Source organism: Taeniopygia guttata, chromosome Z, assembly GCF_048771995.1.
Source record: "Taeniopygia guttata chromosome Z, bTaeGut7.mat, whole genome shotgun sequence".
Taxonomy (NCBI): Eukaryota; Metazoa; Chordata; class Aves; order Passeriformes; family Estrildidae; genus Taeniopygia; species Taeniopygia guttata.
Window position 1 is genome coordinate 35,185,534 of NC_133063.1, and position 23,948 is coordinate 35,209,481.

At 40.3% G+C, this 23,948-nt stretch overlaps 1 protein-coding gene and 1 long non-coding RNA gene across 5 annotated transcripts in view; one reads left to right on the plus strand and one right to left on the minus strand.

Moving 5' to 3' along the window:
* Window positions 1-3,641: 3,641 nt before the first annotated feature.
* On the plus strand, window positions 3,642-7,986 carry LOC115491124 (uncharacterized). The gene is made up of 2 exons (XR_012052740.1): window positions 3,642-3,960; window positions 6,208-7,986. It is a non-coding gene; the product is annotated as an uncharacterized lncRNA (long non-coding RNA).
* Window positions 7,987-8,518: 532 nt separating this feature from the next.
* YTHDC2 (YTH N6-methyladenosine RNA binding protein C2) overlaps window positions 8,519-23,948 on the minus strand; it is a 30,000-nt gene continuing 14,570 nt past the window's right edge. The window contains exons 13-30 of one of the 4 annotated variants that reach the window (XM_012577700.5): window positions 23,613-23,791; window positions 23,344-23,440; window positions 23,176-23,263; window positions 23,010-23,090; window positions 21,304-21,386; window positions 20,171-20,276; window positions 19,918-20,037; window positions 19,294-19,566; window positions 18,904-19,030; window positions 17,772-17,977; window positions 17,193-17,388; window positions 16,015-16,124; window positions 14,434-14,720; window positions 13,838-14,012; window positions 12,767-12,970; window positions 10,739-10,921; window positions 9,458-9,557; window positions 8,519-9,309 (exon numbers count right to left, since the gene is read on the minus strand). In XM_012577700.5, coding sequence (XP_012433154.1) covers window positions 9,495-9,557; window positions 10,739-10,921; window positions 12,767-12,970; window positions 13,838-14,012; window positions 14,434-14,720; window positions 16,015-16,124; window positions 17,193-17,388; window positions 17,772-17,977; window positions 18,904-19,030; window positions 19,294-19,566; window positions 19,918-20,037; window positions 20,171-20,276; window positions 21,304-21,386; window positions 23,010-23,090; window positions 23,176-23,263; window positions 23,344-23,440; window positions 23,613-23,791 — 2,578 coding nt within the window. In that variant the 3' untranslated portion in view covers window positions 8,519-9,309; window positions 9,458-9,494. Of the gene's footprint in view, window positions 9,558-10,738; window positions 10,922-12,766; window positions 12,971-13,837; window positions 14,013-14,433; window positions 14,721-16,014; window positions 16,125-17,192; window positions 17,389-17,771; window positions 17,978-18,903; window positions 19,031-19,293; window positions 19,567-19,917; window positions 20,038-20,170; window positions 20,277-21,303; window positions 21,387-23,009; window positions 23,091-23,175; window positions 23,264-23,343; window positions 23,441-23,612; window positions 23,792-23,948 lie in introns of all 4 variants that reach the window. The other 3 variants (XM_030257441.4, XM_012577699.5, XM_041711093.2) reach the window with 3 other exon arrangements.

Below are 23,948 nucleotides of genomic sequence, written 5' to 3' on the forward strand. Positions count from 1 at the left end.
CCACCACTCCAGTTATACTCTGTTCATCTTTGAAGTCATTTTATAAGGCAGAAATACAAAATAAAGACTAATTCAGTATATATTTTCTAAATATCAAAAAAAAAAAAACATACCAGATTTTTGAAGAGGTATTCAGAGACATGTAAAATTAAATGCCATTGCTACGTTGAGCTAAATGTAAGTAAAAGATAACTCACATTTAAAGGCCAGCTACATTGAACTGTTCCCTAGAACATTTCTCAAAGGTGGACACACCTGGAGTTTTCAGCTTGTTCAAACTATGAATACAGCTATAACTAACACAGAGAAGCCACACAAATCTGTGCAAAAAGCAAGAAAGTATTCAGACAATGAAACTACATTGCAGTTAGTTTAACCACGAAAGAATCACCTAAACAAAATCGTCTCTTTTCAGGAAGTTAATTTCAGAATATTCATAAAAGTTTTGCCTCTTTAAATGCCTGCTAAAGCTTATTTGCCCAAATTCTTTTGCTTAGAAGTGCATTGGAAGGATTTATTCCTGTCAATACAGCTCAGTTCCAGGCCCCATTCTGGAGCATTTGTGTCTCAAACACTGATAGCTGCAAGGCTGTGGAAGCAGCCAAGGACTCCTGGAAAAAACATGCGAGAGCTTTTGGGAGGAACCCAGCACTGTTGGTAATAACCACACATGAGAAAGAACAAGTTGTGACTGGAGAAGGGGGCCATGTAGAGGTAGGACACCACTCCTCTGGGACAAACATCCTTGTTCTAGTCACTGGAGGTAAACACAATGCACTACAGCAAACGGGCAGGAATGAAGCCAAGAAGTAAGCAGGGGCTGCAGAGCAGAGTCATGACCATGCACAAACCTACCACAAAGCCTCTGACCCCAGAGGCTCTGACCTCTGACTTCCAGAAAGGTCTGAAAAAATGGACTGTGCATGACAACTAATTGGCATACAAAGCAAGAAACCTGGCTTCCAAGCCAGGAAAACTCACCCATAAAAAGGAACCTCATCGTGGGCAGTGCTCCCACAACCGTGGACATCTATCTCATCATCTGCATCAACAATGGAACCACGAATGACCTCTCATCATCTGGATTGATGCAGGAACCAGTACTGCTGATCTCCTTTTCTCTCCCATTTTCTTTCTCTCTCCCTCCCTCTCTTTAACTCACCTCTCTTTCTCTCCCATCTCTTTCACCATACCCCTTTCTCCCAAACCCTGTGTGATGTGTATATAGGGTAGGCTAGGGACTGACATAGCAATTTCCATGCCAAGTGTGTTGTTTAGAACCAGGACTAGTGGTCTCTCATGCACTTTTTCCCCCCCTTTCTCTTTCCTTCCATTTAATTCATGTTTTCTTTTCTCCCTTCCCTTTCACCCTGCCATTTTTCCCAAACCCTCTGCCTTGTGTATATAGGGTAGGGTATGAACTAATACAGCAATTTACATGCCAAGTGTGTAAGTTACTAATAAAACTTGGTGAGGTTTTACAGACTCTGTCACTTTTGCAGCTCCTTTTGATCACAAACATTTACAAGTCTTGGATGCTCTCTTCTCCATAAAGGGAGATTCACAAGGGGGTGGTTTCACCATGGACACACTAATTTAAGTTCTGTCTCAAGAAGTTTTCTTCCTCCCATTTTTGGGCAACTCCTGGACCAGTCCTGCAGGAGAGGACCACAGAGATACCAGCGGAGGGGAACACAGTCCCCAGCTGTTGGGGCAACCGCAGTGAGCAGGGAAGAGCCACAAGCTCTGAGAGCTTGGGGGCTGCACTGCTGCACATCTATCCCAGGGCACATAGACAGTGCACAGGAGCCATATTCCTGTACGAGTCTCCCGTGTGGTCTCCACTGGGATCCAAAGGCCCAGCCAGCAGTCCGCTGCCACACAGGATTATGCACACAGCATGCCTGTGGCAGTTCCCCTGGGCAAGAAGGACCCAGAACTGCCTTTGCTCAGCGTGGAGGAGAACATCAGCAGGACACATCTGCCAGGCCCTGAGAAGAATGAGAAGAATCTGAGTGTTATCTCCCAGACAGAGCTTTCTCACGTGCTGAAGGCCAGCAGCCAGGTAGGCTGTTGTGCATCCCAGGAGACGTACATCAAATACTGGAGCTGTATCACAGAAAATATTCCTCACAGGAAACTACCAGGATCTAACCATTTTGACTACCTCCCAGACATTACTTCCCAGTTGGATCTGGCACCCTTTTCTACACCTGATACAATCCCGAGGAACTTTTAGAAGGTATTTTTTAAGCTTTCAACCTCTCTGACAAGGTCTTGCCTGACACAGTAGGCCACTTCTCACATTACACTTCACTTAGGCCTTGGATCACCACCAAATGGTAGACAGCTGATTTTTTCCTCTAATTTAAGACCTCCAGAAGCAGTGTATCAGCCAGCTTCACCCCTTCTGAATTTGGTACTAATTACCTGTAGTCCAGCGAAACAGAGTATAAAAGCCCAGCTGCGGTAGGAGTCACAGACTACAGGCAAGGAAAGGAAAGACAGAGACACCTATTTTAATGTACACAACAAGCAGGAACCATTGTGAAACTCAGCTTCTCTCCAGCTTGGATCTGGATCTTAGCTCCATGCTGTACTTATCCTCACTTGAAATTAAAGCAAGGAGGTCCTTATGATCTTCCAAAATCAGAGATACTATTTTGTTTTACCTCTGTTACTCAGCACCTTCTCTCCACCAGTAGATGTGAACCAAACCCAAACATTAATGGTTCCCTTAAACTGTAAAGAGATAAATCCCAGTTTTCCCTCGGACACCAGGAATGCTCCAGGAGACTGCAGAATAACTGCAGAGCCACTTCAGGTAAGATCAAGACAAAAGATTTTTGTTGGGAAGAATGGATAAACATAATTGCCTGGCAAAAAATTCAGCCAGGATGAAAACAATCCCCCCCACTGGCTGCACAATACCCTTACCTACAGATGGGTCCAAAAGTCAAATGGACTGTTCCATCTCAACCCCCAAAATATATGGTTCATCCCACACCTGTAACCCTACCCTGGAAGCATCAAGTGTCTGTGACCCCATTGGCCCAAGTCTTGTTCCAGCCCACCTTGAAGCCCCCTGATAAGGGGTCTCAGAGGGGTCAGACGCTCTCTTAGATCTTCCTCCCTCTTAGAACCTCCCCCCTCTTGGATCTTCTCCTCTCTTGGAACTTCTCCCCTCTTGGAATCCCCACTCCCTTGGAACTTCCACCCTCTCCTAGAGCATCCTCTCTCCACCCCTTGTCTCTCCCCTCCCCCATCACCTCAGGCCTTGCCACGTGCTGCGTCTGGCAGCTCCAAGCAAGACCTTTCACCATCCCTAATAAACCTTATATTCTAAGAGCAGCCTTCAGAGATCTCTCGTCTCCATTCATCAAAACCACCCTGGAGAACAGCGTTCCTTACAGACTGGCGCCCAACGAGGAATACGAACCCACGCTGACCTGCACCCACACCTGTTTGGATGCCTCTCCAGCTCTTCTACTTGTAGGAGAATTTTCCATGGATGGTAACTAAATAACCAATTGTTCCCTCCTCATCAGTGTCGTGAGCAAGGCATTTCATTGCTAGGCAACATCGAAGCCGGAGCTCTTTAAAAACTGCCGAGGCAATCCTCAGCCCCACGACTCCTTACCAAGTAGGAGTTTTCGGAGCCCTTGGAGGATTTGTGCCTGCTGATCCTCGAGCACAGGTGACCGCTGCTGAGCGGCGGCGATCTGGAGCTCTGTGAGGAGCCTTGCCGTGGCACACTGCCACGTGCAGAGAGCACAGGCAAGCACTGCTTTGCACTGCCCACGCTCGAGCTCTGAGGGGTAGTCTGGAGGTCCCGAGCACGGAAAGCCGTTTTTGAGTGATGCCTGAAACCGGAGCTCTGAGGGGACCTCCCACAGAGTCCTGAGTGCCAACTGGTGTACATCGGAACTTGACACAGGACCCTGCTTCTGCGACATTGAGGTGAGCTACACTGGTTTAAAAATGGGACAATCCCACTCTGCCCCTGATCGAGATCTCTATAAGCAACTTAACCATCTCTTACGTAGCTATAAGAGTACTTTGTCTAAGAAAGAGTTAAAAAACCTTCTAGAACGGATTCTGCTTAATTTCCCGAATACCGATCGTTCAGGTGTTTTTACTAGAGACTTTTGGGACCCAGTTGGAAATAGACTTTTTAATGATATTTCACGCCGGGATCCCGACACTTGTGAGTTGCTCCCGGCGTACAGAACCTTGGCCGACTTGTTTGCTTCACAGAAGACGGCGGCAGCCGCCTTGCCGCCTCGTGCGGTTTCTGACGACCTTGCCCACGCAGCATCGAGTGTCGAACAGGGCTCGCCCCCGTCTCCCTGCCCGCGGCACTCGGCGCGGGCCCTCGCGGCTCCCGCCCTCGCGGCCGCCCCACCCCCTGCTGCCGTCCCTCCCTGCCATGCCCCCTTCTCCCCTGCCATGCCGCTCGGCGTTGTCCCCCCCTCCCCCCGCTCTCTGACCGCGCCCGCCCCCTCAGCGGCGTCTTTCGCGACTGTGGTCACCACCGTCGCCGACCTCTTGCAAAGCCAAGCGGCTACGATTTTGCAGGCGCTGCAAACAGCCGTCGCCACGAGCGGCCCGCCGCCGCTGCCTCCCGTGGGTGCCACAGCCGGCGAGACGCCTGTGCCAGTGACAGACCAGGCCGCCGTGCCTGGGGACTGGGGAGCAGCGCCACTCGCGCCACGGAACCAAGCGACCAGGCCCCCAGTCCTCTCTCCGTGGCGGTCCCTGGCCAGAGCCCCTGCAGCGCTGCCCCAGCCGGAGCCCCCCCAGCTGCGAGGAGACGCTCTGGGGCTCCGTGCCACGCCCCTGCCGCCCCCTGCACCCGCGGACTTGCAGCAGTTCTCTCCCGCAGCCCCGGTCTTTGTGCCCGGGCCCTCCGGCCGCGCAGTGGAATCGGCTGCCATCATCCCTCGCCATGCGGACCTCGTGACACGCCCCGCGTATGCACTGTTTGCACTACCCCCAGGCCAGCTGCCCCACGCCGCCCCCGCCGCGCCTCTGATGCAGCCTCCCGCTTCCCACGCATCCCATGCCGCGGTCTACGCCCAGCCAACGTTCCCACCCCCCCACCCCACGGCAGCACCACAGCCCACGGTCCTGGCTGCGGTCCCTCAGCCACTGCCGCCACCACTGCCGCCAGCACTTCCGGGTTTCCGGGTTTTCTAACTCTATCACCATATCCATCCGCATAGCCAGATCCTGTTACAGCCTCATCACAAATAGTCCTCTCTACACCGCCTCCTTCGCAGCTTCTGGAAACCCCAGCCCAGCAGCTACCAGCAGCTCCTGCACGACCACAGCCTCCAGCCGCCCTCCACCCTCCAACGAGTCTACCTGCAGCACCACAACACGATTCTACAGCATCCTATGCATATTCCTCTGCGACCCTTCCTCTGCCGGATCTACATTCTACATCTGCAAGCAAAGCTCCAGGATATCCTTCCACACGTGCAGCACATGCAGGTTCTTTCCATGTGCGTCTGCTGACAGGCTTCACTCCTCCTGCTCCTCTTCCTCAGCTACCAGCAGTTCCTGCACTCGGTCCAAGCAGTACCTCACCACAGCTTGGCACAGGAACTGTGCAGCGAGAGGGAGAAGGATGGAATGTGGCAGCCGCTTTGACAAATAAAGGACCCTCTTATCCCAGTTTTACAAAATTCCCAGAAAGGTGTTGATAGTCTCCAACAGACAGACTAGCATAGAATCAGATGTGGTAGTCACAAAGAGGACAGTCTGAATCCTCAAACCATGCCTGTGGTATCCAGCCAGCAACCCAGTAATCCTAGAGCATGGACAGTTATCCCTTCCCAGGACTTGAAAGAATTGCGAAAAGCAATAAATGACGGTGGTATCTCCTCTTCCTATTTTAAACAACTGTTGAAAAGTACCATAGAAAGAACATATCAAACCCTAAAACGTATTTTCAATCAACAGAAAGGGGGATTAGATCAGGCTACACCTCAAATGAGGTTGAGTAAGGCTTTGTATGTTTACAATTTTTTAAATAGCTCTGCAGGAGAGCCTGACCCCCCGCTTTACAGACATTTTCTGAACAACAAAAAAGCAAAAATAAAGGGGCACCCCCCAGTTTTAATCAAAATCTATGATTCAGGACAAATAGAAGGACCACACAATATTATAACATGGGGGGAGGTTTTGCTTGTGTTTTCACAGGTGAAGGACTCAAGTGAAGCCCTACCACGCACCGAAATCCGCTGGCACCCCCACACCAGGTGATACTTGTGCAAGTACAAGCCAAGAAGCAAGCATCCAAACCTCAACTGCGCAGAGTCATCAAGACAAAATTATTTGCCAGAAAAAGCTTGAGAAAAGAATGGAGTTTTACTGCTTGCGTGTGTGCATGTTGCTTTTGTTCTTTCGTTTTAGTTTTTGTATTGAAGTTTTACCTGTAAGTCAACCAAAGACAAATGCCTAGGTTGCTTTAGCCAAGTCTGCAGGCTCTGATACTATCTGTCTATCTGACACAAGCCCTGACAAACCTTTTTCAACCTGTTTTATTAGAGGACCTTTTCCAGAAGGTTTTGATAATGCTACCTCAGTAAAGATCTTCCATTACCCTAAAGCAGTCAAACAAGTTAGGATGTTGGCTCAGTAAAGAAGTAAATGACACCTCTACTATAATCAGTTATTTGATAACGGATGATCCATCTTAGCTGAACAGTTTATTTGATGGTTTGAGCTTTGCACCTTAGCTAAAGGGACTCTGTAAAGTAAGCTTGATTGTTCCAATAGTAATAGGTGTAGTTTTAGTAGCAATACCCTGTATACCTCAGAGTGTGCAGAAAATAGTGGTTAAGTCAATATTTAGTACCTCAAGTTGTTCAACAGAATGGGGGAGATGTTGGGAAGGATGGAAAAATATAATTGCCTGGCAAAAGATTCAGCCAGGATGAAAACAATCCCCCCCACTGGCTGCACAATACCCTTACCTACAGATGGGTCCAAAAGTCAAATGGACTGTTCCATCTCAACCCCCAAAATATATGGTTCATCCCACACCTGTAACCCTACCCTGGAAGCATCAAGTGTCTGTGACCCCATTGGCCCAAGTCTTGTTCCAGCCCACCTTGAAGCCCCCTGATAAGGGGTCTCAGAGGGGCCAGACGCTCTCTTAGAACCTCCCCCCTCTTGGATCTTCTCCTCTCTTGGAACTTCTCCTCTCTTGGAATCCCCGCTCTCTTGGAACTTCCACTCTCTCCTAGAGCATCCTCTCTACCCCTTGTCTCTCCCCTCCCCCATCCCCTCAGGCCTTGCCACGTGCTGCGTCTGGCAGCTCCAAGCAAGACCTTTCACCATCCCTAATAAACCTTATATTCTAAGAGCAGCCTTCAGAGATCTCTCGTCTCCATTCATCAAAACCATCCTGGAGCCCAGCACTCCCTACAGATTTTATCTCCTGTTTCATTACACAGCTCTTCATATAGGTTATTTAACAGCATGAAAACAGTTAAAAAAAGGAAAAAAGCTGAAGGATAGAGAAATGCACCAAGTCCACAAAATCCAGTTTATGCCGAGTACCTTGTTCAATCAGAACACTGAGAAGCTGAACATTTTAGTACAGATTTTCGCCCTCTTTCCATCAGTTTCAGATCTAGGGAAAAGAAGACACATTTCAGCTTCTCCTCTTACAAAGAAATAAGTTTACCTCTTAAGGTCCTTGTAATCAGGATTGCTGCAAATGCCATGTTAATGAACAACAATGACCACTTTGATCGTGTGGAGAGAAAGGGTAGCAGTCACAGGACATGACAAGCATGTCCCAGGCCTGTTTATGAAATGACTGCATCTTAATTAACAGAAAGAGGTAGCAACATGTCAAAAATCTGACCGTTTTCCAAGAGCAGGGTTCTTGTAGGTTATCTTTACTATTTTTATATAAATTAGAGTGCTAAACTAGTAATAAATGTCTCCCAAGGAAAAAAAAAAAAAAAAGATAGATTTTAAAGAACACTACTTGGTGTAAATGAGTCTTCAGTTCTAGATTCAAGATAAAAACATTTATATATACATATATATATATTTGTTTGTTTGTTTTTTTAATGCCTAAAGATCCCTTTTCTTTTAAATCTTTGGCTACCTTTTTTGTCTTCTTCTCTTTCACAGCCATTCATATCCTTAGCAGCTTTTTTATTGACTTCACCAGGTCCTGCAGTAACCTGTTTCAGGTCTGACTTAAATTTCTAGTGATGCTGTGCCAGAGTTAGTGAACACATAGGATAGTCTGAACTATGAGAACATCCTGAGAGGACATGAGAAACTAAGAGGAAGCTCAGAAGCAGAAAAAACTCTCAGTTTAACCTAAGAATGAGTGAGCAGACTGAATTTGTACCGGTCTTACATTTCAGTATGTTAATGACTAAGGAAAAGCCCAATAAACCAAAACAGTAGTGCAGAAGAAAGAAATGAACTTGAAAGACAAGCTATAGAAAGAAACATTGAAAACTACATTGAAAGATTAAGCAAGTTATACGGTAATTACTTTTTATTTTTTATAAAAGAAGTAGAAATCTTTTAACAATGCTCAAGTTAGTGAATTATTAGAATACCATTTGGCCACAGGCCTTTGAAAGACTGTTTAAGCTTGTCAAAATGTGAGTATTTTTATGGGCAAAAAAATTGAAACCGGAAATACCACTGGACCAATCCACACTCAAAAAAGTCTTATGTGTCTCTCCCCTCTGTATTTAAACTAGAATTCAAAAACTAGCGTTCTCCAGCTGTCTAATTGTTTGTAATTGACTATATCCTTCTCTCTTGTACTGTGCATACAGAAGTTCACCAAACAATTACAGCATCTCCCAAAATATTTGGATACGTCTATTTTCAATTCATTTATTTTAATCACACTGCAAGAATTATTAATTAACATTAAACTGGTTTCTTTCATACACTTACTGGATTGAGAATGCTTTAAATGTTAACTGTCTGCTGTGCTCTTTTAAACCCACAAACAACTTACATGTGGTGCATTGCTTTAAACTCAGTTTTGAACTTTACCACATTTTCAAATATCTGCACACTACTGTAGAAAAAAGAATTCAGTCAAAAAAAGACTTGTGGATAACCTTACAGACATTTTTTACACAAGGAAACACTGAAACAAACATAAGTCTCTTTTTTTTTCCACTGCTAGCTAAGAGCTAGCATGACTAAGAGCTTCAGGAGTTATTTTGTTGTGCCACCTTCTTCCTTATCTTGGTATTGTAGGCATGCTGCTGGTTCTAGTGGTTAGAGCTGATGTTTCAACAGTGTCAGCTAGAAAAAAAATCAAAAGGAAGAAAACAGTTCTCTGTGTACCTGTTCTTCCACAAGCTACAAATGACAGTACTGCAATGATATGGCATATGTTGATACCTTCTACTCTACCATTAAACCAAAATGCAATTCACTAAACAATAACTACCTCTATCTCATTGACATGCTTAATTAGTTGAGTTTTTTCATTCCAAAGGAATTTGGTTCCAAAGCTGCAGCAACTGCTCTCCAACTTGTGGTTCCAGCTCCTAGAAGCAATCGGGAAATTACAAAAATTATTAGCACTGCTGCCATTGTGCATGTAAGAACTATCTATTACAAAATCCTTGGAAAAGGTTGCTGGTGGTCTTTCCAAAATAACTGTTACTTTTGCTATTCTGACTTATATTAGAACTATCCCTACAAGGGATCAACAGGTGATTAGAAAATTTCATAAGCAATCTTCGCCTACCAGTTGCTTGGGTTTTTTTGTTTCAGGCAAGATGTCAGTTCTCAAAAAAGAATTTGTAATGAAGATACCATCACTAGAACAGACACACCATACAATTTCTACTTTCCACAGGTCACTTCCTTATTAACTAAAGATCATTATTCTCCACATCTTTTAGGTTTAATTCCATTAAATGCAATGGAGAATGTGGAAAGGCAGGTTACAGATAATGCAGTGGCTCTTCCTGGAATCATAGACATTAATATAAATCACTTATTTTTGATATTGTTCTGATTCTTTACATCTTAAGAGCCACCTAGAGGAGAAGCACTGTCAACTTCAACATGTGCTATGTTCCTTTCCTTGTTCTTACAGTATGTTCTTTTCCTTATTCTTAAAACTGAAGAGGTTTTGGGGAAGTAGTGAGAAGACAATACAAAAAGTTTAGCACCAGAATCTTGTATCAAGGAGATGTTTTGGGAGGGGACTGAGGAGAATGCAAAAACTGACACAGAGAATTCTTCTGCAAATTCTTTTCTGGCTTTTTGTAGTTGCATCTAGCTTTAATAAATTGGAGAACAGTACTAAGCCTTATTCTGCCTCAAATATCAAGATTCTCTTGAGGCTTTACTGAAAATGCAAACCTCTTATGAACAACTATTTGGCTATGACAGATTATTTTATCTCAGGGAAGACATCTGAATCAAACAGAAACAAACCTCCAGAAATTAAAAATAAAACACCAACAACACATAATTTATTTTGGAAAAATGCAGCTTTAAATATATTTTTTTCTAACAACATTAAGCATGAAACTGGTTTGATTTTAATAAATCTACTACTGCAAGATAATTCTGCATTAGCAGCAGCTACAATTTGCACCAAGAAACTGTGATTCAGATTAATACATACATGAGCACAGTTGAGTTCAAGGCTGAACAAGCTAATGAAGAAAACACAGTTCTACAAGTAAAGAAGGCTTTATAAGAGAAGAACTACCTGGCCATCTCTGCTTATTTGTACTTTCTTGTTGTCATTCCAAGGGTTGAGCAAATGATGAGCAAACTGAAAAGGAATGCTTTCTTTTCGGATCCACTCCACCTTAAATACACCTCCAAATCCAGCAGATCCCCAGTCCTGACTTTTCTCACACCCTATTGACGAACCCATTCTAGCAAAACCCTGTGAAAGAATGGACATAATAAGAGCCTATCTATTTATGCTGGAATTAAATAAATGAGTGGACTTCATATGAAATTTTCTAATTAGTTTCAGTGATTAATTCAAACACTTACACACATGAAGCTGGATCTTCCAAAATGTTTGCATCTAGAAAGTCAGAAGTATAATTTGGTTTTCCCATTTCAAATATACCTTCTAGAATCAGACCACAAAGGATGTCTTTCAATTCATCTCTCACAATTACCATTCAAGGGGCTTTTTTAAGCTTTGTAACAGAGGTTGAAAAGCTGTAGTAAAAAGTGCCAGGTATCAGGATGCATGTTCTATGTCCACTAGCTATTCCTCGCTATTTGTACAAAATCCTTTCAAAAATTCCTTCCTTCCATCCATCCTTCTTTCCCTTAGTCCCTCTTTGTTAACAAATTTTCATATACAATTAAAAATGTGGAGCTGTTCTCCAAAGAAATAAGTCAAAGTGATTAAAGGTCCTTTTTTAATGAAGCTGAATTAAATTCCAACAAGACAGTATTCATAAATGAAATTAAAGAAACCACAATTCCAAGACTGCATCTAACTTACTTATGGATACCCTTTAAACACACACACCAAAGAAACTAAAAATAAACCCAGGCCACACAGAATGTATCAAGTGTTCAGGTAAATTTACTAAGTTATGACTTAGGAGTCCAAGACATGCAGTGCACTGCCTGAAGTTACCAGCACACACTGCTGCTCTAAGTCATGTATTCCTAGACAGCTCAGCCTTAAATAAAAATCAATGAAAATTAATAAAAGGAATAGATGAAAAATACAGGTGGAAAGTAGAGACATCCAATGGAAGAAAATATTATTAGGAATTTTAATCTCATATTCCTATGAAGATTCAGTGCATTGTCAAAAATGGAAGGGCAAGGCAACACAATCCACCTACATCCTGACTTCAGTGTGTCCTCCCCTCCCAACTTTCTTGTCTAAGAGCACCAATACAACAGCCCATTTTCAATTCAACTGGCAGGCTGAAAATTACTTTCCAATATGGCATTTGCATTTGCCAAATCACTGTACACAATTTTCACCACAATTCTTCAGTGAAATCATCAAGATCTCTATGTTTGGACTGATAATTAAATTTTAAGTTTAGCTGACTTTTATTAACAGTTCATAATATATAAATAGGTAAATTGAACTTTTTTTATTTGGAGCAATTGAGTTTAGCAGGCCCTACAAGACAGTTAACCTGCAACTTTGCATCAGCAGGTCAAGTCTTCACCTTTAAACTGGCCACAAATTTTTCCAAATTGTTGACAAATACCTCACTAAATGTGAACTCATTCTTCCATGTGAACTGAGAGAAACATGGCCATGACTTTCCAGCTTCCTAACTTTGAGAAACCACAGTTCCAGCAGAACAGTTTTTATTAAAATTTTTATTAAAGACATATGAGTTTCCTGGCTTTAGAATGCTGTGACTTGATTGTATCTTCTTGTTCACTTACAACTTTTATTTTAGCATGCAGAGAAAAAGGCAGCAATCCCCTGCTTTGTATGGATTTCTTTGTTTGCTTCACTGCTGCTGTTTTAAAGCATTTATGTAGGGTAGAAACATTATTCTGCCTCATTAGGTTTGGAGGCAACTTCGTTTTATCCTTTGATGGAAAAACTGAGTTCATTAAAATGGAATATTTTGGAGAAGAACAAGTACTCTTCCTCAGCAACCAGATACATTGGCACAATACTTACTAGAAAGAAGTCATAAGCAAAGCCCTCCATACTGTACACAGCAATTTCCTGCACTCTCCTAAACCATCAACCACCACCAACAGCTGGTATCAGCTAAGGACTCACCTGGAAGTGTCCAGAGCCTTGAACAGAAAAGATTAAGTAAACCATGCTGCTTTCCCAAAAGGCTCCATTCAGTTTTCTTTCATTACTTGGCGTAGTGGACCATATTCCCTTCTGCTGAGAAATATCAATGTTCTGCAAGTTGCTGCTTTTCATTATGAAGTACCGAACTGGAGTATTTTGTCTTGGTGAAGGTGATTTGGAAGCCTGAAAGAATTAAATTAAATTAATAAATACAATAAAATAAACCAAGCTTTAGTTCTGAAATTCTACACACTTACAGACAGACCCTTCAAGGAGTTTTTCCTCTCCTCACCAAGACTATACAAGAAATATACTATCTATCAGCTGTTCCTGTCAGAATTGACTTGAAAGTATATTTACATCTATTTTACATTTTTAAGCATTTTTCAAAATTATAATTAATTCATAAGGGGCAGCAAACAATTATGACAGAACATGCCTACAGAGTCTAGTGATTAGTTAAAATTTTTGAAGTCTGAGACAGCTTCAGATTACACAAAATTAATCACTCTACACTGTAGCCTGTAGCCCACTTGCATTTCCATTTTCAGGAATTTTATTCAGCCCTGTAACACTGGCTGAATTTAAAAAATGCAGGGAGAAAATAAGCTCACTAAAAATGTAGTAAGCTTTATTTAAAAATCATCAAAAACTGCCAAGCAGTCATAATGAGGAAAATAATACAAAACTTAAAGAGAATCAATACCAATGTAGGCTATAACAGAAACAGAGTTCAGAAATGTATGTACTGTACACACTGTTTATTACACCAAGTTTTAAAAAGAAAAACCCTCAAAACAGGATTTTTTTTTCTACTTTGAATAGCTGTACTTCAGAAGTCTGCAAAGAATAACATTTTTACTGTATTAAACTAGTATAACAAGGACATTATTCTTGATTTTCGATTCCAAAAGAATTATTATGTGCTTGTTAACAATGAAAATCTAAGTTAGGTTCTTAATTTATCAATACAATACCTGATAGTTGCTGAAAGATATCAGCAAGAGATTCTATTGATTTTGAAGAGCAGGGTAATATGTTTATGAGTACCTTTCCAGATATTGGAGAAGATGGACTAGCACAGGGACTAGGGAAGCTACTGCTGTCTGCAGACTTCACTGATCGATCTGACCTGTCATCTGAAGTTTGTTTGGAGTGCAAAGTATTTTTTCGTTTGTACTTCTTTGGCTGATGAAGTATGGGACGTGCAGACCTCATTAGATCTCTAAAAAGTCAAGGTAGATACACAACAGACTGTGAGTTTTCAAGAGGTCACAGAACAGAACAATTCATATCTACATATCAGTCTACTGGATGACCACATGTATTACAGTAATTCCAAAACATATTAAACACTAAATAAAAAAGGATGCATTCATTCTGAGTGTTATAGTTAAATCTCTTCTGCTACTTCCCAAGGAGCACAACTCATGGACACTACTTCTGACTGCTCTCCCAAACAGCCAGCATATATATTAAACAGTTCTCAATGAAATCACAACTACAACACAGTATAGGACAATATCAAAGCTTTCAGTTGTATTTATATTGTTTCTTTTTTCTTAATACTAGCAGAAATTCAAGTGATGTTTTTTATAGATAAATAAATTATAAGCTACAGTCTCTGGAAGATCTCAACATCTTACTTTTCAGCATTAGAGGAGTCAGAGAATTCAGTTTCTGTTGTACTTCTGGTGTTAGCTGACCTCCATGTAGATGGTACAAGATGATCTTCAGAAGCCACAGGTCTTGGTCTCTGACCAATTCTTGAAGGCTGCTCCAGACCTGCAGACTGTTCTTCAGCAGTTAGAACAGCTACAACTGCTCTTACAGTTGCTTCATCAACTTGAGACCACAGTTTAGAAGGAGCTCGCATGCGACGCAGAAATAAGCTATGCCACTTCTGTCTGAGTTGCAACAGCAAACCAGCAGCCTGTAATGAATTTCAGTTCTGTTAAAGACTAATAAAAAACATATCAGTTAGGCAAACGACACCCTCTGTCTCTCCTATCAGGCAGCAGCTGGCATTCCAGAAACTGAAAGGCAAGACTGAGGTCTCAGGAAGGGGAAGAAAACATCATATTTAAATTATGCTGTTATCTTTTCTCTCCTCAGGTCCAAGATAATGTCTAAACAATTTCATGTTGCACTGCACAAAACTTAAAATTCTATTATAAACACAGAGGATTTTTCATTTTTCACTTTAAAAATTTATCTTCTCTCTAAAATCAGCCTTTTCATGTTTAATGCCCTTCCTGCCAGTTCAGTTTGTATTTATGGGCTCTTTAGACATAGTTGATGGAAAAGACCTCTGGTTACTCTACCTTTTAACACAATCAGAGCTTCGCAATAACCAGAAGACTTGTATCTTCAAAAGCTGGGGGCTTTTTCTTTTTTTCATAAAATCTGACAGCAATTTTCTTTCAGAGGTTCCAGTTTCAGGTACTCCGTTTTAGTCAAGGAACTTTAATCATCCTCTCAGAAAAGGAAACACACAATGTGCCATTTTTACTGTTCTCTCAACTCCTCCTCAGATTTTGTGTAACCCAGCTCAAGCTAAGGTCTTGTGTGCAGGGAGCACCATACAGGCCGTACAGGTGACCACAAAGAGCAGAAGGGCCATTATGCAGCCACTGCCTCCTGCAGTTTGCTGTTCCCTGCAGCCATTTTCTTTTGTCTGGCAGTTTCTTTAGAACCTCCTAACTTACAGAAATGGATAAAACTGCCAAGATGGAAATTATAAAACATCAGTTTACCTAAAGTGCTTCTGAAGCAGATCCAACAGCAGCTGACTGCTGAGGCTTCCCTGTGTGATAAGTGAGACAGCTGCACCATGACAGAGGAAGAAGGATGAACAGCTGCAATTGACTAAGAACTAATTGTTTCTTTGCTCACAGGTGCAAAATTTAAAAATCATGTGTTGTTACAATCCACAGGAAGCCCTACAACTTGGATGTTGAATATGTGAATTCACACAATTGACTAACCTGGCCAAAAGGGAGATTGAGTCCATGTTTGTATGATTTTCAGATTTCTTACTGAACTCACGAGATAAAGGTTAACTCCCTTAGTATGTTTTCCTGTAAATTTGAGAGACCTGAAGGGATCACAACAGCCATTCTTATAGAAAATTTCTGGTAATCTGACTGTTTTAAGAATCTTTTTAGGATGGTATGGCATAAATATTCTTCTACACAAAACAGGCATGGATGTGATAGATTACATACTTCAGAGTCCAGTTTGAGGTGGAGCCATTCATCTAGCTTCAGTAATGATACATTAGAAGTTGTTCTGTCCTCCATCTCACTGTCACTGCTATCACTGGGTACCCTGTCTCCTGAATTAAGTATAAAAAGTGCATTAACCTTTCTGTATCATTTACATTTACATACAAAAACTTGAACATTACTGTATTACCAGCAGTAAGCTGATTTTCATTCTGAATTTTCACTTAAAATGTAAACATTTGTAAGCACACTTTTTCATTTCTGCATATACACCCAGGGAAGGTCTTTGCTTCAGTAAGGAGAACAAGTTCCTAGACCTCTTAAGGGCCCTACCACATAAACACTTATACTGATGTGATGTGATTCCTCCATGTAACTTCATCAATAACAAGCCATTATCAAACTTCTGCCTGAAGTTGTTTGTAAAACCACACAATGATCTATGCTTTATATCTTAGTATAACAATTAAGGAAAAAAAAATTATAAATGCACAAAGTTATTTAGGATTCCTTTTTCAAAGTGCAATTCAATTAGCATTAACATTATTTTAAGGGTAACAGTTTCAGAGCAGTCAGGAAAGTCAGCTTAGACTCTTACTTCAAACTAATATTTCTACAGAACTGACAAGAGATAAGAGAATTTTTGCTTCTATTCTTACAGTACTCCAATTAAATATGACAAAAGGAAATTTTAATAAATTCTCTACTACTTCTAGCCAATAATGTGGCTAATTGAAGTTATCAGCAGAAAATAATCTTTAAAATGCATGTGTCAACTAAAAGCAATATGATTATTTGCCACATTAACTGTAACTACATTGTTCAGTTTGAATCATCTGGTTCAAAGTTTCAAATAAACTAGGTTGTAGAAAAAATATACGTACTGCACTTCTCAGCATTTATACTGTCTTTAGGTTGAATTTTTTATTTTTTTGAAAACTATACTCTAATTTCTTAGACTCCAGAACTGTAAATGTTACAAACTTACAAGGATTCACAAAACTAAATACATTTGTTACACAGCCTATAAATTATTCCTGAACAGCTGCAGGAGCTATATATAGCTCTGTCATTTTAAGAATTAGCCAAAATATGTAAAAAGTAGACTTGAAAAGTTTTCCAAATCACATACTAGTATAATACCAATGCAAACATTCTAAATCCAGACACCAGTATACCTTGACAGGAGGAAGAGGCCTGTAAAGCACTACTTGGTAACCTAGCTGGTCCGCAGAAAAGAGCAACAGTGATGGGTGTTACAACAGAGCAGCACCTGATGTTTGCTATCCTGTGAGCTCTCATCATTTCATCATATATCAGCCAGTCTGTAGGAAGTGCCTGGACAGCTGCAGTTTGGTCATTCACTGGGAGAATCTGTGCAGAAGCAAATAAGACTAGGCTATTTTATTGTCTGTGTGTAATTCAAATAAATTTTAAACATAGTTCTTACTTTATGTATGTAGAAATAAATACATATATATTTACATACAAAAGAATAAAAAAAGCACAAGTGCCTAGCACCTCAAAGGAATTTTGCTTCAAAAGAAGATCTAAAGAAATATGAGTTTCAGAGCAGAACTTTTTCCTCATAATCATAAGCAGAGATTGTTACCTCATCCAAATAGTTCTACAACTAGCTTTTTCTTTTTACTATCTTTCCTTGTTCCACTTAGCAAGACTTACTGAAATACTGGAAAAATAAAGCAACTCCAAATTTTCATTTTTCATATTTTCTAGGAAGTCCAAAGTGTCTTTACCTTTTTATACTGAGGTTGACTAAGAACAGAGGTAGGATGAAATCGCACTTTCTTCTCCTTCGGTGCAGTTAAAACCAGGCTCTCTCTGTCTACATGCACAAGATTGGGATACATCCCAGCCACTAAGGCAGCTTTAACTACAGCCCAGTTTTCAGAGTTAGTATTAACATCTCTAATATCAGCTCCTCCTCTGGCTCTAACAAAACCTGAAGAAATAAAGAGGTCAAAACTGTGTTATATTTGCTTGGATTTAAGATCTACTTCTTTGCTTCTCAAAAGGAATTTGAAAAAAAAGTGAAATAAACTACAAATTAGTTGAATTTTTCACCACTGCCAACATTAACAGCACCAAGAAGAAACCCTTACAATGAAATCCTTCCTGGTAAGGGATTTCATACTAGCATAGAATAAAATTGCTTTTTACAATACTTCTTAGCTTAACAGAATATTAGAAATAGTGTCGTTTAATTGCAACTTGCTTACAACTTAGTGTGAGTGGACCCTGCTCAAAACCTAGAGTAGGTGAACTTTAAATATAGTGCAGGCGAACTCTTTGTTAGCATGAACAGCTTAACAGGTGAAGTAACAGCTGTCTCTGGATAAAGGATGAGACCTTGGAGGGCCCCAAGGCTGGAATACAACAGCAGGTAATGGGCTGTCCACACGGAGACAGTGGAGGACCCCCAGCCATAAATTGCTATTGGATCAAGAGAAGCACACAAGGAATAAGCACGGCACAGGAAGATACAGCACACTGACAGCAAGGGATAAAGGGATTTCTTTATTCAGGACACACTCCAGGGACATCCAGCTTGAGCTGAAATGAACTGACTCTGCCTCAGAACCTAGGGGATGAACTCATCTGAACAACTGCTTCAAGAAAAAAATTACTGGAACATAAAAACATACAAGGATACATGTCTCACACTGCACGACAGCAGGATGTTGAAGAGTTGGGGTGCTTTCAGTTATGGCAGCTGTTCCCCAGCCACATTTTCTCACCCTAGCATCTCCCCCATGCCCAGCGTGAATATGTACTTAGGAAGGAAAATGACAAATGAATACTATTTTCCTTACAATTTCTTTACGTTTAACTCTAAAATTATGTTAGAGCTTTTTCCAACCTATTTACCTGAAGCTCTAAGCTGGCCAAGCAACTGTGCTCTCATTCCTACAATGATTTGCATTGTGGCTTGAGACAGGAAGTTCTTTTCACAGAAGGCTCTCTCCCAGCCATCACTGCGTGCCTTCTGCCATGCCTGTAAAGAATAATTTTTTATGTCAATAAAACTAATCAAAATAAATATATCTAACCTGACTTATTTAACTACTAGACTTTTTTTTCCCGTTCCCTAACCAAACCATAACAATAATTATGTTAAGTTCATTATGTTATTATAGAGATCACTATGTCAAGGTCGCTATTTTAAATTTCCCATGTAACAGGCTACCATTCTACACCCAGCATGGCTGGTTGGTCATTTGCTCTGACGAGTGAACAGTTCTCATTCTGAAAGGGTACCTGGAAAACCCTGAGAAGCACCATGTGGTCGCTGAAGGTTCCCGCAGCAAAACGCTTCCTGCACAGCACGGCTGCACGCTTTTGGGAGGCCAGCGTGGGCAGCACAAAAGGGTCTCGGTAGGCAAGAGCACAAGCAATGGTCAGAACAGGATCCAGGCACTTCAGAACTACAGCATACAACACCATTTTGCCCAGGTGTGGCTCTACAGGTAATTCAGTGAGGTGATAACCAAGCTCAGTGAGATCTTCCCAAGGATCCATGGCATCTATAGTCTGTTTGAAAAAAAAAACAAAACAAAAAAAAAACCAAAACATACAGTGGGGATGTAGGGCAAAGGGGAAGAAGGCAAAAGGGGGCAAAATTAATTTACAATGAAAGCAGAAAGGATATGAATATTGGACATTACCTAGATTTGCTCCCAAACACTAAAGAAGTAAGTCAAACTAGTTTCAGTTCAAGATTTTACAGTAGTCCCTTCCTTTAACATGGAAAAATACATACACACAAAATTAAAACCAACAAAAATTCAAAGCATCCTTAAGTAAGTGAACAAGACTTTCAGTACATCACACCACAAATATTAATTAAACACAATTCCCATCCAAATGTATTCCTCTACTGACCTTGAGCATCTGCAGAGCGTTTTTAACAATTAAAGCTGGTGGAGGATCAGGAGCTTTCATAAGAAAGTCAACAACGGAACAATTAATTGGAGCCAAAAGTTTTGTGTGTAAACAAAGCTCCTACAAATTAAAAAGAAGAAAACTGCTATTAAGGTTTGGGAAAGAGAAAACACTTACACACCTTTTTGCAGTTATTAGTATGGTCTGGTGATAATACATTTTTTAAAGTTGTAACTTCTAAGTGAACACGCACCTGAAGCGGCATTCTTAGAAGTTCTGGAGTCTGAAATTCCAACATATTCTCAAATCGGAGCCTACTGAAGAGACGAAAACAGACTCCAGGCTGACAGCGCCCAGCCCTGGAAAGTAAAATGTGGGAAGCTGTGAAAATTAGAGTTTCTTTTTTATAAAAACCCAATCAAACAAAAAACACCTACACAAACTTAGAATGAAAATGCAGAAGGTCTAAGAGAATGGTAATTTTGTTGTTAAGAGAAAGTCCTTCATATTAATTAAGAGTTTTCCACTACATTAATTATTTTTGACAGTATGGAAATTTATATAATTTTATTATAAGAAAATACTTTCAATAGTTCTTATAATTTTAACCCTACACTGAAAAATCTGGACAAAAAAGAAGTAAGACTTATCTAAACAAAGTGACTTGAGATCAATCCAAATCTCAGCCATCTTGTGCCATAGGGAACCAAAGTTGCAAATTTTGTTTCTTCCTTTTCAAATTCCCCAGTTAGAAGTCTACATGTAAATGGTAGAATGAAGACCCTAAACCGTGTGAATGAAGGAACAGAGACAGCAAATGCTCACAATTCATGCTCAGAAACCTGGAGGATAATGACAACATTTTTTCTCCAAACAGGCATTTGTTGCTACCTACATGCATAACTTCTCAGCCCAAACTGCATTGAGAAAAGAATGATCCTAAGCATCCTGATGAATATGCAAAGTAATGAATACTTTGGAGATGGTCAATAAGGAATCACTGCTCAGTGCCACTTCTAAAGAAGGGATGCCAGGATATCAATTAAAAACTAGCAGTAGGCAGGCCTTTACCCACAAACTACTGTGGCTGCTGGTGCTACATGGCAGAAAGAGGAATTCAGTTCATGGGGGAAGAACAACCAATCCCTAATGTAAGTTCTGGGACATTCTTGAGTGCTGCTGTCCTGTATGTTGGGAAATTACTCCAAGAAAATACATGCTGACTCTTTATTTACTGCAAGTAAGAAGTAGCAGCCATCGTTCAACATGATACTGGACTAGCCTAGAAATATTACCCAGTGTGGCTGCTATAGGTTTGCACTTTACTCTTAACATACAGGATGGTTGAAATCTGCAAAATAAAAATAAGTATCAAGCATTAATTACCTGCCTTTTCTCTGGAGAGCACTGGCTTTTGAAATCCACACCATTTTCAGCATTGTAACACAACTCAGTGCATCAAAAGACTTCTATAAAAGCAGAGCAACATAAAACCATGATTAACCATGATACATGAAAAAAAAGTTATTAACAAGCTTTTAACAGAAGTTCTTTAAAAAATAGAAAAAATATATTTAACAAACACCAGCAGCTTCTGGCACAAAGGTATGCTCTGAAGTACCTCTTTTCAATTAAATTTATAATACATGTCTTGCATTATCTTTGCGCTACAGTTTCCTAACTTGGAAGTTTTCTTTCTAGTCTCAGTAGGTAATTTTGAGCCAATAAAAGATAAGGACTGTATTTTGAATTATCTGTATTTTGAATAATTGTATTATAAATTAGGAAAATACATGTTATTGTATTTATTAAAGTCTTCTTCTTTTGCCTCACTTGGAAATCATATCCTTATTTTCTTACATTTGATGAAAAGTTACAGAAAAATTGTACTGAATTATTAAATATGGATATTGATCTATTAGCAATATCCAACTGTGACGGACAAAAACTCTCTAACAGTTTAAAGTTAGAAAGTGTATGTTTATTCGACGCCAGGCAGGGTGCGGGATAGCTCCCAAATACACACCGCGCCTTCCAGGTGATTACGGAGCCCTTTTATCCATCCAAGTATTGAATACCCAAAATACAAATACATATTCATAATTTTGGTACATCCCATTCCTTGCTTCATATGCTAATCATTTCGAAAGCAATTAAGCATGCATAGTTCGTTCCTTGAAATGCGTCCATGGTCCTTTTCATGGGGAGGGGTCCCAAAATGAGGAAGTAAATGAAGTCTTCTTTGTTCTGACCTTTCCACCTTTTCAATGCAAATGACAAATGAACTCTTGGTAGAACTCCCATTCTTTGTCTTCAATTGGTTTCAGAACAGAGGAGGCCCATAATTGTCTTATGTTCCTAAAAGCTATTTGTCAGTTTCCATATTCTTCATTATAAACGCAGATAACTAAACATTGTGTTGACAAGCAATCAATTATTAGTTAACTACTAACTCTTAACTTCATCAAGGCCTCCTCATTTATTTTAATTAACTCTAGTAAGGCTTATCTCTAACAAAAATCTTAGCTCCTCTAAAATCTCTAAATTCCTTAAAGTTTATGTTTCAGTATTACCACAGGAACTTTAGAAATCTGGCATGTATCGCCCCTATGAAATCTAACTTCATTTTCAAAGACATAGCTTTAACCTATCTCATCATACCATACTATCTCTCCTTTCCTACACACAAAATTTGGGAATGGGCATTCAACACAACATAAGCAATACTTAAAAACTTAATGGATTTGGCTTGACACAACAGTAGGACAAAAGGAACTCCTAGTGCTCTCTTAAGTCTCAGGAATATGTCGGTCTAAACAGATGGACTTGTTTTAAAACAACAGAAATTGTAAATTTATAAAAAGATACATCAACATTTCAATCTACAATAGTTTTTACAAGGTTTATTAACAGCTACTTATTTAAAGTATTTGTCATAAAAAGAATGTCAAAACTTCTGTGATGTTTGTTACCCAACATGCACTAGCTGTCAGCCTACTATAAGAAAACAGTGCTCTAAAAATTTACCTATTACATATTATAGACTAACACTAGGAAGTTTACTTGTCACAGAAAGTTTTAACTAATCATACCTCTTTCACCTTGCCTGAGTCAATAACAAATACAACATCATTGACTGTTATGCTGGTTTCTGCTATATTTGTAGAAAGAATCTGCAAATAAAACAACCAAAACTATAGTTAAAAGCAAAGACAAAAGAGATTAATCCAATATCTGACAAAGTCCTCTAAAACTTACTATTTTGCGCACACCAGGAGGTGGACTTTTAAGCACTTTCTTCTGATCCAAAGTCTGCATATTTGAATGAAGTATGACAACCTGATAACTAATGCAAGACAAAGAGCACATTTAAGTATTTTTAAAAGACACTATGAAAACCTCAACCATAGGAACCAGAGGTTTTACCTGTGCGCATTGTCAGCAAATCTCCTGTCATCAAGAAGAATACGGTCCCTTAAGCTAACTATCTCATCATATCCAGGAAGAAATATTAAAATCGCTCCTGAAAGAGAGGGGTTTGCAGAGTTAAACAGCAAATTCACTTAAAATACACATCAGTACTGTGCAGAGAGGCATCTGGAAGGTTTTAACTACTTAGTGTTTCCAAAAGAAGGGCAGGATTCATCAAAGGCTGAAAGTACAAGAATTTACTGGTAGTGTGTGTTTATACTTACCGGTCTCACAATTATGACAGATGTTATAAAGTAAGTGCATAATGAGGTCCAGATCCACCTTTTCATCATCAAAACTGTGATGATAAGCTGTCAACAGTTCTCTGTCCTCTGCACTAAGGTCACTACCACTTGTTTGGACCAGGGAACTTTCATCCAGATTTCCAAAACCTGCTGAAGCACTAAAATAGAAAAATGCACAGACCAGAGTCAAGGCTGTTTGTTTCAGGCTTGCATTCAGCCACCAATGTAGATCAACGTGAAAAAAACTACTCCTTTCAAATTTTAAAGTGTAGTAGAACAGCACCTCTAAAACACTATTACTGTTCACTGGTTTAA